The sequence below is a fragment of the Asparagus officinalis genome, chromosome 10 (genome assembly GCF_001876935.1).
Source record: "Asparagus officinalis chromosome 10, Aspof.V1, whole genome shotgun sequence".
NCBI classification, from domain to species: domain Eukaryota; kingdom Viridiplantae; phylum Streptophyta; class Magnoliopsida; order Asparagales; family Asparagaceae; genus Asparagus; species Asparagus officinalis.
In genome coordinates, this window is record NC_033803.1 from 7,784,214 (window position 1) to 7,808,707 (window position 24,494).

At 35.6% G+C, this 24,494-nt stretch overlaps 1 protein-coding gene across 1 annotated transcript; it reads right to left on the minus strand.

Annotated features, from left to right (window-relative positions):
* Positions 13,430–19,127, minus strand: LOC109825667 (pyruvate dehydrogenase E1 component subunit beta-1, mitochondrial-like). The gene is made up of 15 exons (XM_020392532.1): positions 19,075–19,127; positions 18,930–18,992; positions 18,765–18,842; positions 17,708–17,788; positions 17,596–17,622; positions 17,151–17,213; positions 16,967–17,053; positions 16,047–16,172; positions 15,420–15,553; positions 15,261–15,333; positions 15,118–15,183; positions 14,873–14,911; positions 14,655–14,779; positions 13,749–13,863; positions 13,430–13,664 (listed from the first exon to the last, which is right to left on the minus strand). The coding sequence occupies exons 2-15, from the start codon at positions 18,978–18,980 to the stop codon at positions 13,596–13,598; spliced, it is 1,134 nt and encodes a 377-aa protein (XP_020248121.1). The 5' UTR covers positions 18,981–18,992; positions 19,075–19,127; the 3' UTR covers positions 13,430–13,595.

Sequence of the window (24,494 nt, forward strand, 5' to 3'; positions counted from 1 at the left end):
CTCTTTTCTCTCTTTTCCCGGTCAAAGCACCGAACTTAATATAGCAACCCAAGAAGAGAGGACAAATTTTCAAAACCGACCTTTTGGGTTTTTAATTGCAAAAAACGACTCATTTCAATCTTATTTATAAAAACCGACCCAGTTGGTTGAAACTGGGTCGGTTTTTGAAATTTTTTTTCCGAAACTTCACGGGAGTTCAACTCCCGTGAAATTTTGTTATGAGAAAAACTTCACGGGAGTTCAACTCCCGTGAAGTTTCCCAAAAAAATTTAAAAAAACCGACATGTTTTCAGCCCCTGGCTGAAAACAGGTCGATTTTTGTAAATATTTTTAAAACCGGTCATTTTTTGCAATTAAAAACCCAAAGGGGTCGGTTTTGAAAATTTGTCCCAAGAAGAGAGGGGAAAAGGGGATGCGAGGTGAATAGGGTTGAAAATGACAAAATATAAATCTTCGGTGTGCTTTCTGACAATAGATTGAAGGACAAATTTTTGAAAACACCCAGTTTTAAACTTTATATAGCAAAATCGACCGTTTCTGAAAAAAATCAGCAAAAACAACTATTTTCAGATAAAAGGGGTCGGTTTTGTTAAAAAAAATCCGAACTGCACAGGACTGCTAGTCCCGTGCATTTCGTGACCAGATATGAACACATCGATCAAGCTTCGAGAGGACGAGCTCAAAACCCCGATCTCGTACAAAAGTCCCCATCTCCATCTTCAACCCCCCCCCCCTCACCGCCCCCCATCACGCCGCGACCCCTCCGACCTCTTCTTCCACATCCTCACCTACTTATCCTCCCACCCGTCACCAAGCCTTCATTAGTGTCGCTGCTGAACCTGCCCTCCGCACATACTTATCAAGAAAACTCATCATCCACCGCCCTGCCGGCATCTCCCGCATCCTTCCCCTCGATCTCGAACGCCGCCTCCTCAAATTCGGCTCCTCCTCTCCTCCCTCCCCCCAATAACTTTGTCCAGACTTCTTCCCTCCCCTCGACATCAGGATCCGACCCGGATCCATCCGAACATGACCCATTTCCCAAATCGAGCTCCTCATCGTCTCACTATAAAAGCACCGAAGGAACCCACCACTGCTGCCGCTGTCAGATCCGATAACTTGGACCCAGTTCGAGAAGCTGTTGTCGAAGTAGGTCTCGCAGGACAGAGGGGGAGGGTTAGGGTTAGGATCAGTCCAGGGGAGGAAGGAGGGGAGGGTGGGCTAGGGTTTTAGAGTTACGGTTAGGGTTTGGGGTTGGGCTAGGGTTTTGGGGGATGGGGAGCTGAGGAGGAGGTAGATTGAGAAGAAGATGGCGTTGAGGATTAAGAGGAAGAGGAGGGTTCTGATGAGGAGAGATCGTTGTCTCCTGCTCATGGCATTAGGAGTTTCAGTGAGTCGTCGAGGTGAGTGAGGAGGATCGGAGAAGATGATGAGGGGTGGGTTGTCATGGATCATTTTGGATTTTTTTTTTTTTGACAAATTTATGCACGGGACTGCTAGTCCCGACAGTCGGTTTTGCTGATTTTTTTCAGAAGCGGTCGGTTTTGCTAAATAAAGTTTAAAAACGGGTGTTTTCAAAAATTTGTCCTAGATTGAACCATTGCAAATTTTCGCAAAACCCTCCGTATATTTTTGGGGAATTTCACGTGTTTTGGCGTGTTGAAAGTGACTTACAATTTATAACCCACAAATGTGGATTATTGTAAGCTATTTTGAGGTTTTTGATAAGTGGCTTATTGTAACATACTAGTTCTTGTGCACGTGCAATGCACGTAGTTAAATATTAAAATTATTTTTTTGTTTATTTTCTTATTATAAAATAAGTCAGATTCATTTTAAGTTAAAATCTATAAACATGGATTGTTACATTTGTCATAAATTTTATTTAAACATTTTTAAAAAAATTATGAAATAGATGATTATTTTGAAAATTTCTTAGACCCAGGAATAAACAGCTAACAAGTTTGCAGTAGAAGATAGGGAAACATAGTACATTTTTTAGAATTATTAATCTTTACTTAGTTTGTTTAATATGATGAGATCTCATTATTATTTAACTACAAGGCTTAGTACTATTTTTTTGTTGGACGTTCAAGGCAGACAGAGGACCCATGTGAGTCATCATCGCAATGAATGTTATATAATTTAAATACAAAGAAAAAAAGGAGGGTTGATCAATGGCGTAGTTGGTGAGGGGAAACTCCAGAAGCTTAATTTGGTATGTGGATATATAATAGATGGAGATGAAGAATGGTGGTCTTGAAAACAATGGGTGCATGCGGGTTATTAATATGGTTTTTGTTTGTGTGGTTTTCTTCGTTCATTTTCAAGATATCTGTGGTCACACACACATGGAAAAGTTTGGGTGTTAAAAAAATTAAATTATCTAATCCGGTTAAAGTAGGATTATATAAGTTAATCTTATACATGAAATTTATTTTAACCAACACCAATGTGTAAATATTACAATTGACATTGAGATCTAAGATACATGTGAGATTCTCTTTGATTTTTATACAAACAGTATCTATTTAAATAATAATAGTATAATTAAACTTTATGATCTAGAAAAAAAAAGATCAAACATACAATATAAGTAATTGCTTTAAAATAATCTAATCTAATCTAATACGAAGAAAATAGATGAAATGATGTTAAAATTATTGCAATTTCATAATTCATAATTTTTAAACAACTTAATCTAATCTAAGAAGAAAAAATAACAAAGGCATATATTTATTGAAGGAGGTAAAAGTGTTATGAAAATTATTATAATTTCTGATCTGAAAAAGATCAAACATACAATATAATTACTTACTTTAAAATAATCTAATTTAATCTAATAAGAAGAAAATCGATGAAAATGCTGTGAAAATTATTGATATTTCTTGATATGAAAAAAAATCAAATACACAATATAATTAATTGCTTTAAAATAATCTAATCTAATCTAATAAGAAAAAAATAACAAAGGCAAATATATGTAGAAGGAGATGAAAGTACTATGGAAATTGTTGTAGTTTCTTGGCTTATAAACATTGGTATGTGATGTTACATGTGAGAGGATAACAATTATAAACAGAGTTCTATTTAAATAATAATAGTATTAATTAAACTTTAAAACTAATTACGCAGTACCATGAACTACTTGAATTTTAGATGGTGAGAGATCGCCATGTTGTGTCCTCATATCGCAGCCGTTTGTTTTAATTTTCCTTTTTTATAATTTTAAAAACGATTTTGTCTCTTTAATTTGTTTAGTGAATTTTTCAAATACCTCGTCCACATTATGTACATTTGTAGGTATGCGTTGTTTCGGGGTTTGACCTCTGGGATGGACATTATTTGTCTCACTAATTTGTTTGGTTTTTGCATATACGTCATTTATCTTGTATACATTTGTAAATTTGTCATTAATAATTTTATTTAGGTTTATATTTCAATTTAAACTATATTCTTATCTTCATACTATATATATCTAATAAGAATTCATCAATTTATCAACTTACTCTTACTTAATGGATTAATTTGAATTTTAAGGGAATTTTTGTCTAACAAAAGATTTTTCCGAACTCGTGCTTTTAAAGAGAGTATGATAATTTCCGACAAAAAGATGTAAAGTTATATATACCTCTCATTTTTCATAAAATCCAAAGCCTCGCTTATCTCTCTTCAATGCTTAAATTTAGAGTCATGTTCATTTTGATTATTTTAACGATAATGATAAATTATAAATCACTCATTTGTTAAACACTCTATGTAGACTGTCTAAAAATTACTGCAGATGGCTGATCCCTACCAGGCACTAATAATTACAATTAGACGACTTCTAGAATGGTACAAATTGCAGAACTTCATAACGATCGATGAAGGTTACAATGCAACAACCTTCACAACAACCGATGAAAGTTATGATTCAACGACCTTCACAATCATCAATAGGAGTTACAATTGACGACTCTCACATTCTAAGGAGCTGAGATGACTATCACAATCTTTGCAACGCTCTAACTAAATAGACTTTCAAGTCAATGGTCTCTTCAACTCAAAACGCTTAGCTCACCTCTGCGTTCCAAACTCAAAATGCAGAGTTTATTTTTGTGTTCCAAACAACAAAACACAGGCTCACCACTGCGTTTCTGACCTCAAATGCAAAGTCCAACTCTACGTCCTAAGTCCAGGGCGCAGAGTTCGTGCACAGAATGCAAATTTTACGTTTGACTTGTTCAAACACGAGTTGAACGATTCCAGAAACCGTTTCCCACGATTTGAGGGGGGTTACACCCCACTAGGGAGTGATTTTAGGGGTTAGTTACACCCCTTAATCCCCTATAAATAGCTAAAAAAATCAGCTGATCTTCGAATCTTTAGATTTTTTTGGCGAGCGGATGGGGATCAGCAGCTAAAAGCTTGGAGATCTTTTTGGGGATCTTTTGGCAGATCTTCGGCTGGATTTTGGAGATCGAAAAAGAGGAGAATTTAGAGCCTCATCAAGAGCTGTTCGTGGAGTTTTCTTCTCCTTGGCTGTGAACTGATTTCAGTTAGATCAAATCAACACTTTTACAAAGTTCTAAACTCGTTCTGAGTTCCTTAACTCGTTCAGAGTTCCTAAACTCGTGGGAGTTTTAAACTTGCATTGCAAGTTCTTTCCATCAAGAGGAATCAACCAAGTTCCACGAGGCGAAGCGTTCGGATCGTCAACGGGATACAAGAATCAAGCTCCCATCAACACCAAGAAGAACCCAGTTTTAAACAAAGGGGGGGGGGGTCTCCATTGATCCCTTTCTTCTTTTGTAAATCGGGATACCAATAGAGAAGAATTATAATTTCTTTTTTTAAATCATTTAGAGAGAGATTACAACGAGAGATTATATTCATTCTTTTCCTAAATTAGTTAAGGAGATTAATACATAATTTTATTCTCATTTCTTCTTCAATTTTCCCACAAACACTCTACCATTAAAAAAGATTATTATTCACAAAATCTGCAAATATTATGGATTATACTCCACATAGATTACAAGTTTTCAAATGCACTTTTTGTCCCCCCCCCACCCCTCAATACTGAAAACTTTTCACATATAACCCCCAAAGTTGACTAAAAGGCCCATTCGGCCAAAAAAGACTTTTTTTTTCTTTTCATGCTTTTTAATTGACTAGTTGAGATGCACGTGTAATGCACGTGGTTGAATATTATGATTATTTAAATTAATAAAATAGAGTAAAAATAAAAAAAACAAGTGTTTTGTGGGATTGACCATCAACTCAATAATTTCTCTCTCAAATAAAATATTGTCATTGTTTCATTCAACTCAGACTGTGACCACGTGATCTACTATTTGTGAGTTATAAACACATTAATCTAGTACAACATCTCTATTTACTAGTATCTTGAAGTCTTCAAAAGATGGGTGATTATTCAATTCATAAAGAAATTTTGCATATGAATTTACTTGCAATATGTCCATTAAACTTTTAGTTGTGGTTTGATTCATATTCACGTTAACTTTTAATTATTGTTATAATCATATTTATATTATCTAATATTCTCATTTAATTTTATAGCTCATTCTCTGTATCATAGAAGTAAAACTAATTATCTAATATTCTCATTTAATTTTATAGCTCATTCTCTGTATCATAGAAGTAAAACTGAAAGTATGAAGAATTATTTTTTTCTCATTTAATTTTATAGCTCATTCTCTGTATCATAGAAGTAAAACTGAAAGTATGAAGAATTATTTTTCTTGTGAAATTAGAACAGGGAGATTATAAAATTAGAGCAAGGTCCCTATCAAATCTTACCCCAAATGATGTGAGTAAAAAATGCTATTATAACTTATTTGGCTGGGGCAACTGTATTGTATATAGGACACATATCTCATCTGGAATATCCACATCTACTAAGTGGATTTTTACTATTATGAGAATAACATGTTAGAGGCTTGTATTAAAATTTTTTGGCTCTATAAAAGACGCAAGAATTTGGAGTATATAGCTTATATATTGTAAAGAACATATTGGTTCATGAAGAATTTTTCCTAATAACGATATTATCACAACGATATTACTATTTAGTATTAAACCAATTTTATTATATAAGATTATATGACCCTTTTTAATAAATTATAAAGTATATATTTGGAAACCTCGATGCTTATAGCCAGTAGTTAGGCTCCACAAAATAGGTTAACTTTATATTATAGTTTGCTACTTTATAGTACTGTTGGTAATGCCATTAATTACCTTTCTTCTTTTTCTTATTATTCATACTTTTCTGATGTAAGATCTCTTTTGCTAATCACTCAATTGGTTATATTTAGTTTTTATAATATCAGAGGTTGGAATATTCTCTTCTATTTAAAATGTGTTGACATGATTTTTTAAAAAAATATATTCACATGATAGCAAATAGTATATACTTCAGCTCAACTCAAACATTAGCTTGAAGCTATTTAAAGTGAGGTCCTTTCTATGTTAGAATGATAATATGGTGATTACATGGTCTAAAAGTCAAAGAAAAAAATTCTACAAAGAAAAAGTAATTTAATATATCAAATTAAGAACTAATTTATAAAATTTATATGAGCAATGCAGATAGCTATAAAAAGTAAAGTATATATCTTCAAAAAAAATTCATAGTGAGTGACCAGCTACAATCATCCTAATTTAAGTATAAATAATTATTATTTTAGTTGCTAATTTGATACGCGTAATTATGGAATAAATCTTCAGCAAAAAATAGGAATTGAGATTGTATTATGCTGTAGATAAATAAATAAATGTTATTAGAGCTTCTCTTTATATTAAATTTAAAAATAATAATTTAAATTATTAAGAACCAAATATTAGCTCATGTGAGAAAGTGTAGTAATCTATGGTCTATATGCGTATATAGTTAATCAATCAAACGTATTAAAATTATGATGACCACAGTCAAAATTACATATGGGTTCACATTAAATATAATTTATAAAAATAATATATTAAAGTCAAAATCTTTTTAGTCACTATTTAGATTGTCTGAAAATTTTTATTTAAAATTTTTAAGATATTTTTTATAAATTTTGAATTTTTAGGGGTGTTTTTATAATTTCAAAACTTATAAGATATTTTCTCCGAAGTCAAAAAAATTCAGTTTCTAGCTAGCATATATTTTTAAATTTCTCACTGAATTGAAATAAGTAAATATTTATAATTTTCAAGATGCTTTAATAAATTTTTTTAATTTGTAGCGGTGTTTTTGCAATTTAAAAAACTTAGAGAATATTTTTTACAAAATCCAAAAACTTTTATGTTTTGACTAGCATACATTTTTAGATTTCTCTACAAACTGAAATAAGTAAATGATTTGAATTATATGAAACATATCTCTTTTATCCAATAACATGTTAAGTCTTATTATGAATAGAATAAATCATTTAGTTACAAATTCAAAGAAGATATGATAATTAGAATAGATTAGGATAACATTGTAATATTCAAAAAATGCTAAGGGTAAAATTGGCCATAATTTTTTTTCCGAACTCGTACTTTTAAAGGAAGTGTATGATTCTTTTTGCATCACAAATTTCATGTTACATTATTTGCAAATAAGCCCCTCCTTTCTATCCACCCTTCCCTAACTCTAACGGTAGATTGTATTAAAATTTATTATGAAGAATGAAAAAAAAATTATTTTCCCCTATTGAGGGTTAATTTTTTTTCACTTTACAGGTTATGGGAAAAAGATTGGGTGTTTATTAGTATGAAAAATAAAGTATTCAGGGTTTTTTGAATTTACTCGAAAAGAGGACAGGAGCACACTTACGTATCAATGTGGTTATTATCAATACTGTTACGGGGTATCCCTTATTCTTCACGAATATACTATCCCGCGAGCCGTCACGCCCCCAGCTGAGTCGGCTTCGTTCTTCAAAGACGACTCGAAAGGCGGACTCAGTCGAACCTCTTCATAACAAAAGATTGCTGCTTAGCAATTAGCCGACACTCCTCCTAATGGCAGCTCAAAACATTTCTTCTCAGAATTATTTAACAATTTATGATCATCATTATGTCTCCGTCAACAGACGTCTGAAACCTTGTCGGTTGCGGGTTCCCCACGTCATTGAAGTGACTTCTCGCCGCTCATCGACAAGCTGCGACGGCTGTGGGTTCCCCACGCCACTGAAGTGACTTCTCGCTGCTCATCGACAAGCCTTGTGGCTACTATTTCCCCATATCACTGAAGTGACATTCCATCATTCACAAATCGACACGTATAGAGCAGAGGGTGACTCAGCCTCCACCTCACCCCTCACCACCATCTTAGACCGCACACTTACGAAGTGTCTATTCTGCCCTTGGTATCCTCTATAAATACAGACGTCATTCGTCATAAAAACATGTTCGGATTTTCTTTACAGTAAACAGAAACTCTCTAAATAACATATTTTTCGGGAGAATACATCGTTCTTCCTTCACCTCACTCAAGTCTGCTAGCCGACTTGACCGTCGGAGGTACCAAGGGGGAAACAAGCCACATACTCCCATAATTCTTGTATGTGCAGGTGGTCCGTCTGCCCGAGCTCTAAGAACCAGGTATAAAGTCGAAGTAGGAAGTGGCCCCCTTCGACGGTTCAACCCCTCGATGACTCAACAACTCCTCAACCCCCTCGGCTGTGTGATATCAGACATCAACAGTTTGGCACAACCGTAGGGCTACTTTCCTCTTTTTGAGAAAAAAATGACAGGTTCTGAGCGAGGAGTGGACCAATCTCCTCCAAGGCTACCCCCTCCAGATTATGTGACTCTGGGTCAACTGGAACAGACGGTAGACATGCTCTCTCTATCTATGAAAGAGCAGTTTGCCGCTCCGACTAATGAGCTTCTATGGGGAATCCCGCGACAGCCGCATGCCGTTGAACAACACCCTCCATCTGGAGATCAGAGATCAAGAACTCGTCCCCTCGAGACATCGCGGAGCATCGTGTCGAGAGCTCCTCGCGACCACCATAAACATGTGGAGAACCGCCCCAAGCAACCAAGCAATGTTAATAAGAGTCCCCGTCCTAGTCATTTAGAGGGACGTGCCAAAGGAACGGGTTTCAGGAGACTACGCCGTCACGACTCCCCAACCTCGTCAACCACTGTAGGAGTCTTCGGCTACGATCGAGGATACAAACTGATCGTTGATTCTATTGGAGGAAATACCCTATTATCTGACAAAATAATGGAATACCCGCTTGAGAAATTCAAGATGCCTCACTTAGAGACATACTCAGGCGAGGGAGATCCCTCAGAGCATGTTCAAAATTACTTTGACATAATGAGTATGCTCCAAGTTTCGGAAGTAGTCCTATGTCGATGTTTCCCCATCACCCTCAAGGGAAGTGCTAAGCTCTGGTTGAATGCTCTGGAGAAGAAATCCATTGATAATTTTCGACAACTCAGTCGTAAGTTCATTCACCATTTTCTGGCAGACACAAAGCAGAAGCTCCCTCTTCACGTGCTGATCCAAATGAGGCAAAGACCAGGCGAAACCTCCGAGCCTACTTCAAGAGATTTCAAGCAAAGAGGCTGGAAGTCAATGACCCCGGAAGCACGGTCGCCATGTCAGCACTTGTAGCGGGTCTCCAGGACAATGAATTGGCTGACTCTCTTGCCAAAAAACCAGTCGCCGACTATGAGCAGCTAATGTCTAAAGCCCATGGATATATGGATATGGAGGATGCCCGGGCTTATAAGGCTTCAGCAAGAAAGATGGAAACTCCTGGCGCCGCAAACCCGACCTCGACAGCTGTGGACTTTCCTTCAAACCCTCCACCGATGACACTAACCCAGAATCCCCAAAAGCTAGAATAGCACAAGGATCCTCTGAGAGTCAACCCCCGCCCTAATCAGCCCGACAGGAGGGATTAGCCAAGAAGATTCGCGGTGGGAGATCTTGTCCTTCGAAAAGCAGCCTTCGACAAAGATACTCGCCGAGGCAAGCTGGCCCCTAATTAGGAAGGCCCCTACACGGTTATGGAGGAGCTCAGAGCCGGCACCTACTTGTTGAAAGCTCCAGATGACCGAATCCTCAGTCACCCCTGGAACATCGAACACCTACGACGGTATTTTCTTTAAATTCCAGCCTAGTCTTTTAAAACTTTAAGATTTCCTCCGAAGAATATTTATCCTAGATAACATATCTAATGAGAAGGCTTTAGCCTAACTTTTGCATCACTATAGTAACTGGTAAATACAACAAAAAGCCATTGGTACCTTATCAGAAATAAACCCAATGCACAACCCTTTGGTCGACTCCCACAGTCACCTCTCGGCCCTGGGGAAAATGGAAGACCTAGTCACCTAGGCACTCGACTCTTCAGTCGATAAAAAGCCCTTGGTACCTTATCAGGAATAAAACCAAGGCACAACCCTTTGGTCGACTCCCACAATCGCCTCTCGGCCCTAGGGAAAAATGGAAGACCTAGTCACCTAGGCACTCGACTCCTCAGTCGATAAAAAGCCCTTGGTACATTATCAAGAATAAACCCAAGGCACAACCCTTTGGTCGACTCCCACAGTCGCCTCTCGACCCTAAGGAAAATGGAAGACCTAGTCACCTAGGCACTCGACTCCTCAGTCGATAAAAATCCATTGGTACCTTATCAGGAACAAACCCAATGTACAACCCTTTGGTCGACTCCCACAGTCACCTCTCGGTCCTAGGGGAAAATGGAAGACCTAGTAACCTACTCGATAAAAAGCCCTTGGTACATTATCAGGAATAAACCCAAGGCACAACCTTTTGGTCGACTCCCACAGTCACTTCTCGGCCCTAGGAAAAAATAGAAGACCTAGTCACCTAGGCACTCGACTCCTCAGTCGATAAAAAGCCCTTGGTACCTTATCAGGAATAAACCCAAGGTACAACCCTTTGGTCGACTCCTACAGTCACCTCTCGGCCCTAGGGAAAATGAAAGACCTAGTCACCTAGGCACTCGACTCCTTGGTCGATAAAATCCCTTGGTACCTCATCAGGAATAAACCTAAGGCACAACCCTTTGGTCGACTTCCACAGTCGCCTCTCGGTCCTAGGGGAAAATGGAAGACCTAGTCACTTAGGCACTCGACTCCTCAGTCGATAAAAAGCTCTTGGTACTTTATCAATAATAAACCCAAGGCATAACCCTTTGGTCGACTCCCACAGTCGCCTCTCGACCCTAGGAAAAATAGAAGACCTAGTCACCTAGGCACTCGACTCCTCAGTCGATAAAAAGCCCTTGGTACCTTATCAAGAATAAACCCAAGGCATAACCCTTTGGTCGACTCCCATAGTCGCCTCTCGGCCCTAGGGGAAAATGGAAGACCTAGTCACCTAGGCACTCGACTCCTCAGTTGATAAAAAGCGCTTGGTACATTATCAGGAATAAACCCAAGGCATAACCCTTTGGTCGACTCCCACAGTCGCCTCTCGGCCCTAGGGGAAAATGGAAGACCTAGTCACCTAGGCACTCGACTTCTCAGTCGATAAAAAACCCTCGGTACCTTATCAGGAATAAACCCAAGCACAACCATTTGGTCGACTCCCATAGTCGCCTCTCGGCCCTAGGGGAAAATGGAAGACCTAGTCACATAGGCACTCGACTCCTCAGTCGATAAAAAATCTTTGGTACCTTATCAGAAATAAACCCAAGGCAAAACCCTTTGGTCGACTCCCACAGTCGCCTCTCGGCCCTAGGGGAAGGAAAAGACCTAGTCAACTCTCTCGAGCCTGGGCAACCAATTTCAAGGGTTCATGTATCACCTTTCAAATAAGCAGGAACCAAAAAATTTCAAGAGTATAAAACACTGAAAATGAACTTATTTCTTCATTAGCTTTTCTTGTTTACAAAGTCAAAAGTACCGATTACAACGACTGATAAAAAGAAAAAGGGAAGAAGAAAGGACGTCATCTCGTTGTCAAAATCGATTCTACTTGGTCTCTGATCATTTATTTTTCCCTCAGATCCGATCACAGCCGCATCCAAGTGAAAGGGGCTAATTGTTACGGGGTATCCCCTATTCTTCACGAATATACTATCCCGCGAGCCGTCACTCCTTCTCATTCTTCAAAGACGACTCAAAAAGCGGACTCAGTCGGACCTCTTCATAACAAAAGATTGCTGCTTAGCAATTAGCCGACACTCCTCCCAAGGGCGGCTCAAAACATTTCTTTTCAGCATTATTTAACCTTTTATGATCATTATTATGTCTCCGTCAGCAGTCGTCTAAAACCTTGTCGGCTGCGGGTTCCCCACGTCACTGAAGTTACTTCTCGCCACTCATCGACAAGCCTCGATGGCTGTGGGTTCCCCACGCCACTGAAGTGACTCCTCGCCGCTCATTGACAAGCCTCGCGGCTGCTGGTTCCCCATATCACTGAAGTGACCTTCCATCACTCACAAATCGACACGTATAGAGCAGAGGGTGACTCAGCCTCCAGCTCACCCCTCACCACCATCTTAGACCGCACACTCACGAAGTGTCTATTCTGCACTTAGTATCCTCTATAAATACAGACATCATTAGTCATAAAAACAGGTTCGGATTTTCTTACAATAAACATAAACTCTCTAAATAACATATTTTTCGGGAGAATACATCGTTCTTCCTTCACCTCACTCAAGTCTGCTAGCCGACTTGACCGTCGGAGGTACCACAGGGGAAACAAGTACCGTACTCCCACGATTCTTGTATGTGTAGGTGGTCCGTCCGCCCCGAGCTCTAAGAACCAGACATAAAGTCGAAGTAGGAAGCAGCCCCCCTCGACGGTTCAACCTCTCAACGACTCAACAACTCCTCAACCCCCTCGACTGTGTGATATCAGACATCAACAAATACATTCATTTGTTAATTAGCACAGTTATAGCAACAGTAGTGTGCAATAGACACTAGTGACATGTATATCAAAATTTTTAATATGTCATGTATGATGAGTATTCGAAAATCACCTTTCGGTAACTGTACAGTATATTTATATAATCATATAGAAAGCATAGAAATGTTCTCAATAAAAAATTTATCCATATCTGGAGAACATTTTCTTCTTCTTCTTCTTCTTCCTCCTTTTTCTTTTTTATTTTTTTTAATTATTGGTTTTCATTTCTTAAAAAAACTAAAAAATGATGAAACGCTTTCATTGCATTTCTTCTCATCCTCTGACCATATTAAATGGAGCTCGTAGACTACGGCTCAAGGTCCACAAAAGCTATAATTTCATAATAAATACAAGTTATTGTCATCACATCAGTTGTATTTTTAAAAACAATTCAGCTTCACAAGCTACCAAAGTGCAGTTTGTTGGTGTTCTCCGGCATTATTAATGTGCAAATTTTGTGCAACTATTTTCCTGTGCATGCCAACCATTTTACTCAAGACAATTTAAGCCAGTTTTAAGGGCTAAGATGTCAAAGATCCTAACTAATTCAGCAATTTTACATAACTGTCCAAATGAAGTTTGAAATAAGAATCATTACAGCAAATCATATGTTATTTCATTATTAGAAAATTTCATGAAGCCCAATGAAGAGGGTTATGAATATGATAGAACAGAACAAAATGAAAAGTAGCAGGAAACTCTGTCTGAATTAAGAGCTTGGGGCCTCGGGAACTGATCGGTAGCATGCTCTTTTTGCAGCTCGAACAATGTCCTCAACCTGCAACAAAAGAATTTGAAGGTTGGAAATGTTGTTTAACGCGGAATTTTTATTGGTTTGAAGTGATAATGGCAGAATGATGACCTGAGGAACTGCCATGCGCTCTAGATTTGCGGCGTAAGGCATTGGAACGTCAGCAGCGGAGATCCTCTCAACAGGAGCATCAAGATAGTCGAAGCTTTCCTCGACGACAGAAGCGCTGTTCAAGAAATTAAGTTTGAAATCAGATACGAGAAAACAAATTGGTTTCGAATTAGAAAAATTGGTTTGAATAAGCAATTATTTGGCTCATAAGAGCCCTATTGGTTGATCCAACAATTTATGATGGGTAAATTTCACATAACCCCCTACAGTTCCGCTGAAAGATAACCCCCTAAACTTTATAAATTTCGCTTAACCCCTTAACCTTTGGGGCTTATCACGAAACTCGCCAAACAATTGCAATTTTTCCAACATTCCCTCCTATCAGCATCGTGGGGTTTATTCTGAAATTTTATCAAAATTTTCATGGGTTTTTTTTATTATTAAAAAAGATGGGGAATACACAATTAGAGGGTATGTTGAAAAAGTTGAAAACGATTTTCTTTTTTGAAGGCTTTAAGGGGTTACCTCATAATGACCAAACTTTAGGGGGATAATGTTAAATTTACCCATATATGTATGTGTGTGGACTTGTATGAGTTTCACAAAATCTCATGTCATGTCTTTGCTAAAATAGAACCACACTTAAAGTAAATGAATGTGGATATTCTCACATGTATGCCTATGACAATGTATATGGTATGACTAACTTAGTAGAGGAGGAGAGTTAAAATAGGATTCATGTAGCTGACGCCAAAAGGTTTGGGATAGAGGCTTTATTGTCGTCATTGTTTCTGGTTTTGCACGTGCACACTGGTGGCATGAGGATTAAAAAGACAGTAAGCAGGAGGGATTAAAATTAAAATGTTAAATTACTTTCTAGAAAATGGCTTCTTGACCAATATTTACCAGATTTCAGCGCCTACACCATGCTGAGGAAAAGCTTCTTCAACCGTTACGAGTCTGCTGGTTTTTCGAACAGAATCAATGATAGTAACTCGGTCTAGAGGCCTTATTGAACGAAGATTAATGACCTGTTACATAAATCATTTTGCTTTACTGACTGAATTGATATTGTTTACTCAAATTTGGTAAATTGAGATTTGGTTCCAGTAGAAACTATATACCTCAGCACTAATCCCTTCTTTGGAAAGTAATTCTGCAGCCTGAAACAAAATTTAGTGTTGAATCAAATTCAGAGAACAGTTAATTAACGTGAGCCACAGATTTCTACTCGGATATAAGCATTGGCTAACAACGTAGCAGACTTGATGAAAATGAGTAACAACGTAATAATTTGTAGAAAAATCTTGGCTTTTACTGCCTAGACTAAGAAAAAATTATGTACATATTATGACTCAATTTCACAAACCTGGAGAGAAAAGTCAACCATTTTCGAGTAAGCAACAATCGTAACGTCTTCTCCTTTTCGCTCAATCTGCCAGCAAAAAATATAAAGACATTAAAAAAACACACAAAAAAACATACATGCTTTGGTCTTCAAGGAATCAATACCTTTGCCTTCCCTATTGGAAGGCAGAAACTGGAATCAAGAACCTCTTCTGAAACTGGAAAAGACTGTCCATATCTGAAAAATTAAAAGTATTTTCTTCAGAAAAGCTAATGGTTACTTAGTTTCATTGTTCAAAATAAATACTGTCAGGATTTACTCACAGAATTTCATTCTCGAGGAAAACAACGGGATCAGGGTCTCTAATAGCTGCTTTTAGCAGGCCACGAGCATCTTCGGATGAATATGGAGCAAGGACTTTCAAACCAGGAATATTTCCATACCAAGCCGCAAAACACTGAAAATTATGCAAGCGGTGAGACTTGCCTCCATGTTTTAAATATGTCTTTTTTGATGAACAATTTACCCCCATCTTCCAAATATAATATTTACAATGCCTCTTTAGAGCAAGGGTAGGTAAAGAAGTAAAAAAAAATGTAGTTTAACTTTTTTTACTCTGCTCGTTAACATCGTTCATAAGAATTATCAATAGTTCAAGGGGTTTGGTATAGTTTTCAAAGTTCAAGGGTTCTGTGATTTACAAAATAAAAAGGGGTTTTCTGTGCTTTACATAGTTCAGGGGATTTCGTTCAGAACCACCCAAATTCAGTGGGGTTTTATGGAATTTACCCTTTGAATTAATTGTTAATCTTGATTATTTAATCCCAGAGACAGCAACAGGATCATTTTTTTGAATGTAGTGTTCACTGTTGAAATCTATATACTTCATATATACATAATTAAAAGCATGAGGATCAAAGTCTAGAGAGTGATGGTTCAGGGATTCATACATGTGAGTGTTGGGCACCGACTCCAGCAGCAGAACCATTCGGACCTCTGAAAACAATAGGCGCAGATATTTGACCTGCTGACATGTAATGTGCTTTTGCAGCAGAATTTAATATGTGATCAATTGCCTGCATTATGTTTATAGCAAATAAAAAAGGTAAGAACAAATGTTGAACGCTCAACTTATGAAAGAATCATGTCATTGGTGTTGAATGCAAAAGATATGAGTAGATAATAATGGCACTAGCACATGTCAATCGTAAATCTTCTCTGCAACAGTTTGCGCAATTGTACAAATTTTATTTGGACAACCTTTTAGTTCTTTTTTTTTAAATAACACGATCTTTTAGTTTCTAATATGTATGAAATATGTCAAAACTTGGATAGTCTTGTTTCTGATGTTAGTCAATTTTCTTTCCACATCAATGGTTATATGCTGTCACAGAATCCTTCTCAATAAATTGGCTACAATAAGAGCCGGAATTTTCTTATTTATTATGTGAATAGCTGATACTTCTATTACTATTTTCAAATAACAATATTATCATATGGGAAAAATTATCTAATTCTTCTGAAGATTTATATTTCGTCAAATTTAGTAGAATGACATAACTGTTTCAGTGGTATAAGATTTCTAAGTTGCTTATAGTTAAAAGTTGAATTTAAGGGTATCAATTTAGAAGCAACTAACAAAAGTCAATACATTCCTGAATTTAAGTTATAAAGGAAAAAAAGTAGACATCTACGATTTCATATTTGAAAAGTACAAGAAAATTATTTCACTAAAAAGTGCTGATCCTGAATGGAGCAAATTCCCAAGCCTAAACTGCATGGAGCCCGGAAAATCCAGAAATTGTATGTATTCACCACCCCATGCTCATTTTCTTTACAAAAAGTCAGAAATTGCAAATAGAAAACAAACCTGCAGAGCAAAATTAATTGTCATAAATTCCACAACCGGTCTCAGACCATAATATGCTGCTCCAACTCCAATGCCAGCCAATCCGGCCTGCACGTTGATCCATGAACACGTAAGTTATAAAACCCAAAATTTAGTGTAAATTATAAAGAACAAGATAAATATTTAAACAGATTTATGAGCAAACCTCTGTGATCGGAGTATCGAGAATTCTCTCAGGCCCATACTTATCAAGAAGACCCCTAGTGACCTACAAAAGAGATGTAAGAGCTTATGTTACATGAAAGGAGAGAATTCACATTTTTTTAGTAAATTATAATTTGAGTTTTAGATTAGGGTTAATTGCACATAGACCCTGCAATATCGCCGTTTTGAACTTACTATCCATGTGGTTTCATTATTTCAGCTTCTTGGTAAAGTTGTTTTTGACTCTTTTACCCTCATTTAGACTCACTAAATTCACCTAGGGGCAATATCTTCCAAAATTTCACCAAGGGTAAAAGAGTCAGAAAATTTTAACCCAGGGGTTCATCTGATATAGCCAAACTACAGGGCTAGTAAATTCAGAAAACAGCGGTACTACAGGTGGTCTATGCGCAACTTCACCCTTCAGATTATTATGATTCGCAAACCTTATATGCACCTTGATACTCTGCTACCTGAAACATAATGAAGATCATTAGTTACATAGAACATTATATAAAGTTTCAAAAAAAAAAAAAAAACTTCTTTCCATATAATCACCTCTTCACCCATGACAACAACTTTAGGATCAGCAGCCAACTCCTCGTCGAGTGCAGAGTTCAGGGCATCACGTACTGTCATCTGCACGGTATGGACATGGAGTGAATTAGGTTCAACTTGAACATGCAAACTTTGTTTTGACAATATTAATCAAAATTTCATCATTGTTAATCTCTAAGAAAAAAGCTAGTTCCAATACGCTATATATTCTTTTCCACTAAAAGATCTAGATTATGTCCTACTTCTGATTGATTATGGTGTTTGAAATTGTTGTGGAAATTTTGTATCTAGAAGTTGCTGGCAAGATTCTAATAACAGTATTCTCATGATATTAAAATAACATAATTTGACTCTCAACATAAAAGAAAGCAAATTTCACTGAAAACATTTGCATCAATTACCAACTTTTTGCAAGTATGAACATAAATGCAGAGAAGAACAATGAATTAGTTCACATTAATGTATGAACTGATATCCTGTATAAATCATCTCATTCTTTTTATTTATCACGAGGGAAAAGCAAATTCTTTAATTCTCAATCATAATGATGGTAGCAATGTACAATGAATATTGTTTTTCTCAATATTAATCCCTTAAATCTCTGGTATTTTGACACTAGTCCCTCAAATCAGTACAATGCTATTAAGTTCTACACTTATAAGTTGTTCCAAACTTAGTCCCTGAAATCGTTATTAGGTTCCCCAGTACGGCTAGTCTCCCCATTCAAGAAGTAGTAGCAAGATATACGAATTGCGAGACCGACTAGCAAGTTCAATGATTTGAGGGACAAATTTTAAAATTTAAAGATTTAAAGGACTGATATCAAAAAATTCCTAATAAATTACCACATCTTGACATATAACTTCACATACGACAAATCATTTTTTTCCCCTTTTTTTTGGCAAAAACATATCACAAGATTAAATACAAATACTATAGTGCAAAAAAAAAAAAAAAAAAACTTGAATGAAAAACCTTTTTTTCAGACACAATACCCATTTAATCACTGAAATATTAAAAGCCTATAAACTTTTTTCCGAATAATATAATGTACTACCTCCTTCGCTGCACTTGAGTAATTCCTTGGTAAAATTGATCCCATCGGCTGAAAACCCTCCAATTTCTGCCCAAAAATCTTCAAAAAGAACAAAAAACACAATTTTCAATCAAATTTCAAAAAACCATATAGAACAAAATCTTATGAAAAATAAAAATAAAATACCGGAAATCTTAGGATTCCGCATCCGATCTTTCTCCTCACGACTCCCAACATGATCTCTTCTAGCTTGAGATTGAAAGAAGATAATATTTTTTTAATACCACTTTAATAAAGTTACAAACTTTAGGAGAAATTGCAAGCTATGTACCTTGTAATAACTGTATATGAGATGACTACAAAAAAGTGCGATCCTACTTCTTTGCGCTTGCTCTCTTGGGCTCTCGTCGCAGCTTATATATAGCAACTGTCACGTGTCGACACGTGTTCTTTTTTTTTTTGCCTAAATTTAGTGAGAAGCACTTGGAAACTATACGTTGCTCTGAAGTATAGAAGTTGAAGGCCCAAGTTTAGATAATTTAATTTTTTTAAATTATACATGGTCAGCTTATTAAAAGTAGCTTAACTGGTTTTATGAATTCTTTCGATAAAAGAAAAGTAGTGAAAAATGATTAGTGTTACAACTAATGATGTGATCTTATTAGAGTGGCAATTATACACTTTTTTTTGGTTAATTATACTTATTTTTAAGAGCATGTTTGGCAAATGGTCAAAGTGGATTAATAATTTATTTTTACATGTTTGACAAGTAGAATGTTTTGAATTATAATCCACCAAAAAAAAATGTTTGGGATTCCCTAAGTTACTTTTTGGTAGATTATAATCCATGAGGTTTGACTTCACAAAATCTCAAACCCCATTTAATAGCTCACTGTTGAAAATAGATTATAAATCCATCAAATTTATAAAGCAATATAGATAGTAATCCACTTTGATTATAATCCAAGGTTCTCAAACATACTTTATAAACGTAATAGAATGTTTAATTTAAGGGTTTTTTGGATATCGGTGTGCCAAAATTTCAATAACTTCATATCAGTCCCCTAAATCTTGAATATTACAAATTAGCCCCTCATATTTCCTGGGATCTTGCAAAATCATTTGATTAACTCTGGTTGGATTTGAGAGGATTTTTTCATCAAATCTTAGTGTTTGAGGATAAATTACCACTTTACCGCTTTGTTAACTTCATAAGACCATTTTTAATAGGTTTAAATCCAAAATCCACTTCAAAAATGACCAAATTCACTTAAATTATTTCTCTAACTAACGGTCAGAAAAATAATCCTAACATAATATTGAATTTTCCAACGGACATAATGCTTTACAATTCAAATAAACCTTTCAAATTTCTCCTCTAACCTATATATCATGTCCTTCATTATTTGGAACATCAAAGAGCACGTTTACATATTTTATTATGAACAGGGATAGTTCGTGGTAATTAGGAGTATTGGATTAAGAGTTAATACAATCATGGATACGTCTTTCAACTGAAAAACTAACAGGATGACGATTTTACAAGACAGTATAGAATTTAAAGGACTAATATGCAATTTTTAATACTTGAGCCGCTGGTATGGACTTATTGAATATTTAAGGGACTATTTGTCAATTAGAAATTTTGGGAAAGCAATCAAAAAGTGTAGGACATCACAACAGCATTTTAATCATTTCCCCCCATTACTTTCTTTTAAATTTTGAAAAAGTTGATAGAAAGTGAAGAAGAAGGATAGAGAAGTTATTTTTTATTTCTCCATTCTTATCATCTTATTTTCATATAGCCACTTTTCATAGTCAATATTTCCCAATCAAATAAGGCGTAAAAAGTTGGAAGTCAAATCAATGTGGTTTTAATATTATGGAAACTTTGGGTCATATCAGGATCCGAGACGTTTAATTCGGAAACGTTCAATTCTTAACACGTTTGATTTCATGGGGAAAGAAGAAAGAGTTTACTTTGACCTACAGCATCAAGTGAGGATTCTCTACATTTATCTGCGCATTCTGTAAATTTTTCATTTTTATCCAAAGTACTCTACTTAACGTTTTGTGTTACATTAACCTTATTCAGTATGCAGTTCTCACAAACATGGAAACCATTGAACTATAGCTTGAGGGTATTTTTAAATGGGTTTTTACATCAAAACCATTTTAGCTTTTAGTGAAATTAATACTTACTATTTGTATTTATTTATTTATTTTGACAGAAACCATCTTAAATTGCCTACATCCTTCACAGGTCACACCTAATCATATTTTCAGCTCAAAAAACATATGAAATGCCAAATTTACTCCCAACTGTAGCACGTGCAGAGCACGTGTGCCTTAATAAATTATTAAAACAACGATTTTTTGATATTAGTCCCTGAAATCTTTCATACTTCCATGTTACTCCCCTAAATCATCATATTTTAAAATTTCTCCCCCAAATCGATGACATCATCACCGAAAGAGCATTGTCCTCACGAGAGAGAATCGATCTTTTGATTATTCATTAGGGTTTTAAGGGGTTTTTTCTTGAATTGGAGGGTTGGAGACAGGGGATTGAGGGGATGTGAGGTTAGGGTTTAAGAGAGGATTGAGGGAGGTTTTTCCTTAAATTGAAGGAGAAAGAGAGGGAGTATTAAGGGGATGTGAGATTATGGTTTAGCGATTGAGAATATTAGGGTTTGGGGATTGGGCTAGGGTTTGGAGATTTGAGATTAGGGTTTTTTCTTGAATTAGAGGGTGGGAGAGAGAGAGAGAGAGAGAGAGAGAGAGAGAGAGAGAGAGAGAGAGAGAGATGAGAGACTAGTACCAAAATACGAAAGCTTTGGGGGACTAATGTTGAAAAAAAAACTATATTTTAGAAATAAATTAAGGCACATGTGCGAGAGAGAGAGAGAGAGAGAGAGAGAGAGAGAGAGAGAGAGAGAGAGAGAGATGAGAGACTAGTACCAAAATACGAAAGCTTTGGGGGACTAATGTTGAAAAAAAACCTATATTTTAGTAATAAATTAAGGCACATGTGCATTGCACGTGCTACAGGTGAGGATAAAATCGGCATTTCACGTGTTTTTTGAGCTAAAAATACGATTAGGTGTGACATGTGAAGGATGTAGGCAATCTAAGGTGGTTTCTATCAAAAACTAAATGCAGGTGATAAGTATCAATTGCACTAAAAGCTAAGGTGGTTTTGATATAAAAACCCTTTTTAAATTGATAGTTACTTTTATTTGTCACTATTGCGCTTTATATTTTTTTTCTTATATGTTTTGTATCTACTGGAGTGTACTCAAGATTGCTCATAATCTTTTTAGTGTGAAATTTGCAAACCAACAAATTATTTGTGCTCTCACTAAATCACTTCTTGCGATTCAGAATTTATAATTATTGGGCAGATAAATTGATCTCAGTACTTAAGAGTTCCCTTGTGACTCTGAACTATTAACTTGAGTATTTATCTTTTACTAGGTTTTATGCACGTGCAATGCACATGGTTAAATGTCATGATTAAATATTTTTGACTTATTTCTTTATTAAAATTTGTTTTTTAGTTTCATTTGATTGTTTTTGCTCACTTATATCTTTAAACTTTAGCATTGTGATTATTTATTTTTATTGATATTTGTTTAAATGGGCTACACTAAATTTAAATATTCATATTGATAATTGAATTGACAGAAAACAAATGTAATCTAAAACCAATTTGAATTTTTACATTATTTTGACCGACATGAAACAAAGCTTGGTTTGAGAAAATATAATGTTATAAAAGTAAAAAATGCTTAAAAATTGTGTTATAAAAGAAAGATAAATAATTAAAGCCAATAGGCTAAGATGATTAATTAAAAACGAGCTAGAATAAAAATAAAGAGAATATAAAGTTTGTTACTAATCATTGATAGGCTTAAAAAATTATAAATTAAAGATTAATGCTAATTATAGTATACTTTTATATGATAGCATCTACATACCCATATAGAAATATTTAAAAGAGTTCATGAGAATCCCTTCTAAAGATTATTGATTTTACTAAAAAATTAAGCTATTCTATAAAATTCCAAAAAAAATCTTTTATTATTTCTATTTTATTTTTTATTAAGTTAAGATCAATCCTTCTCTAGTTTTATCTTTTTTCTGAACAATTCTAGAGTTGTGTCTTCATCGTCTACGTTGATTGTGATATCAGGTTGGAGCTGGATTTCTTGTATTGTTATTTTTTCTTGAACTCGTTCATCTTTTGTTTTCTCATCTTACTTCACAAAGAAGCTAAATGTATTTTTAATATTCAACAGAAACATTTAGAAATACAAACTTTGGTTATTTTTGTGTTTCAATGAGATTAAATATTAATTTCATATATATATAATTTTTGTGTTTCTAATATTTTTTAAATAAGGATAAGAGTTACCTCTTTTTTTATAATGAATTCTTCTGGTGTGCATCCAATAAGAGTTTCTGTTGCATTAAATAATATTACTTTTGCTCTGTTGTATAATTTGTTAGACCCTAGAGGGGGGTGATTAGGGTCTTATGCTAATCTAATCCGATTAAATGCTAATTAAAATTAATTAACAAATTATTCTTGCAATATGATATCCAATTACTTATGAGAAAGAATATACAATATGAATAAAGATATATATCATATATGATAAATATATGCAAGGATATATAAACTAGCACAAGTCGATATATCCTACCAAAGAGATATACAATATGATATATGTAAGGATATATAAACTAACACAAGGGTAAACAAAAAGTACTAGATAGTGGATGATAAAAATAATGAGCTATGGACAATGACGACAAGAAATATAAACATAAGATTAAGTGCGCCAAAGCAAACTCAAACACACGATATGATCACGGAGTTCGGACCTTCCGTCCTACGTCTCCGCTCCCCACTCCTGGGGAGAAATCCACTATCACAACCGGGTTTTCTACTCTCACCCGAAAAAACTTTACAATCACCACTCTTGCAATCCCACTCTACACCCTCTCAAGTGTTGAACTAGACGTATCTCCCTCAAGTGCTCGGTTATAACCTCTCCCTAGGTTCGTCAACCGACGCCACTCCTGATCCCCGACTCTCGCCACACACTTCTCTCGGTGTACAAGTATATTACAAAGTGAATCTCACAATAAGGCTCGATACAATAAATGTTTGTTCTCTACTATGGATGAAAACACAATGAAAGCTCACACTCAATTGTTACAACTCTCACCAACCCAAAATATATTATGAATGCAAATACAATAAGCTCAAGTGGGTGTGTGTAACAATGAGATAAAATCAAATCTAACTCAAATAGCAAACTAGCAATAATAAGAATATGAAAATCAATAATAAAATTGCTAGAGAAAAGAGTTAGAAAACTTCTCAATAGATCAAGAGGTAGAAGGAGAATAGTTAAAAGCTCAAACTTCAATAGATGATCTCCTCAAGCTCTTGTGGATTTGATTCACAAAACCGAAACACTCAAATGCTTAAAAGCTTCTTAAACAAACTTAAAATCAAACATAAACTCTTTTAAAACTTGTTAAAACATTTCTTGGATTATTAAAAGATCTGAGGTATAAGGGGTATTTATAGAAACCCCAAAGCCAAGAGAAAGCCAAGAAAAAGACCAAAAAACCAATCTGCAACGGCTCTAAAAATAGCCGTTGGAACTGAGTTGACAGTGCGGCGGTCGACCGCTGTGGTCGACCGCGAGCAACGAAAAACAGTTAAAAGAGATC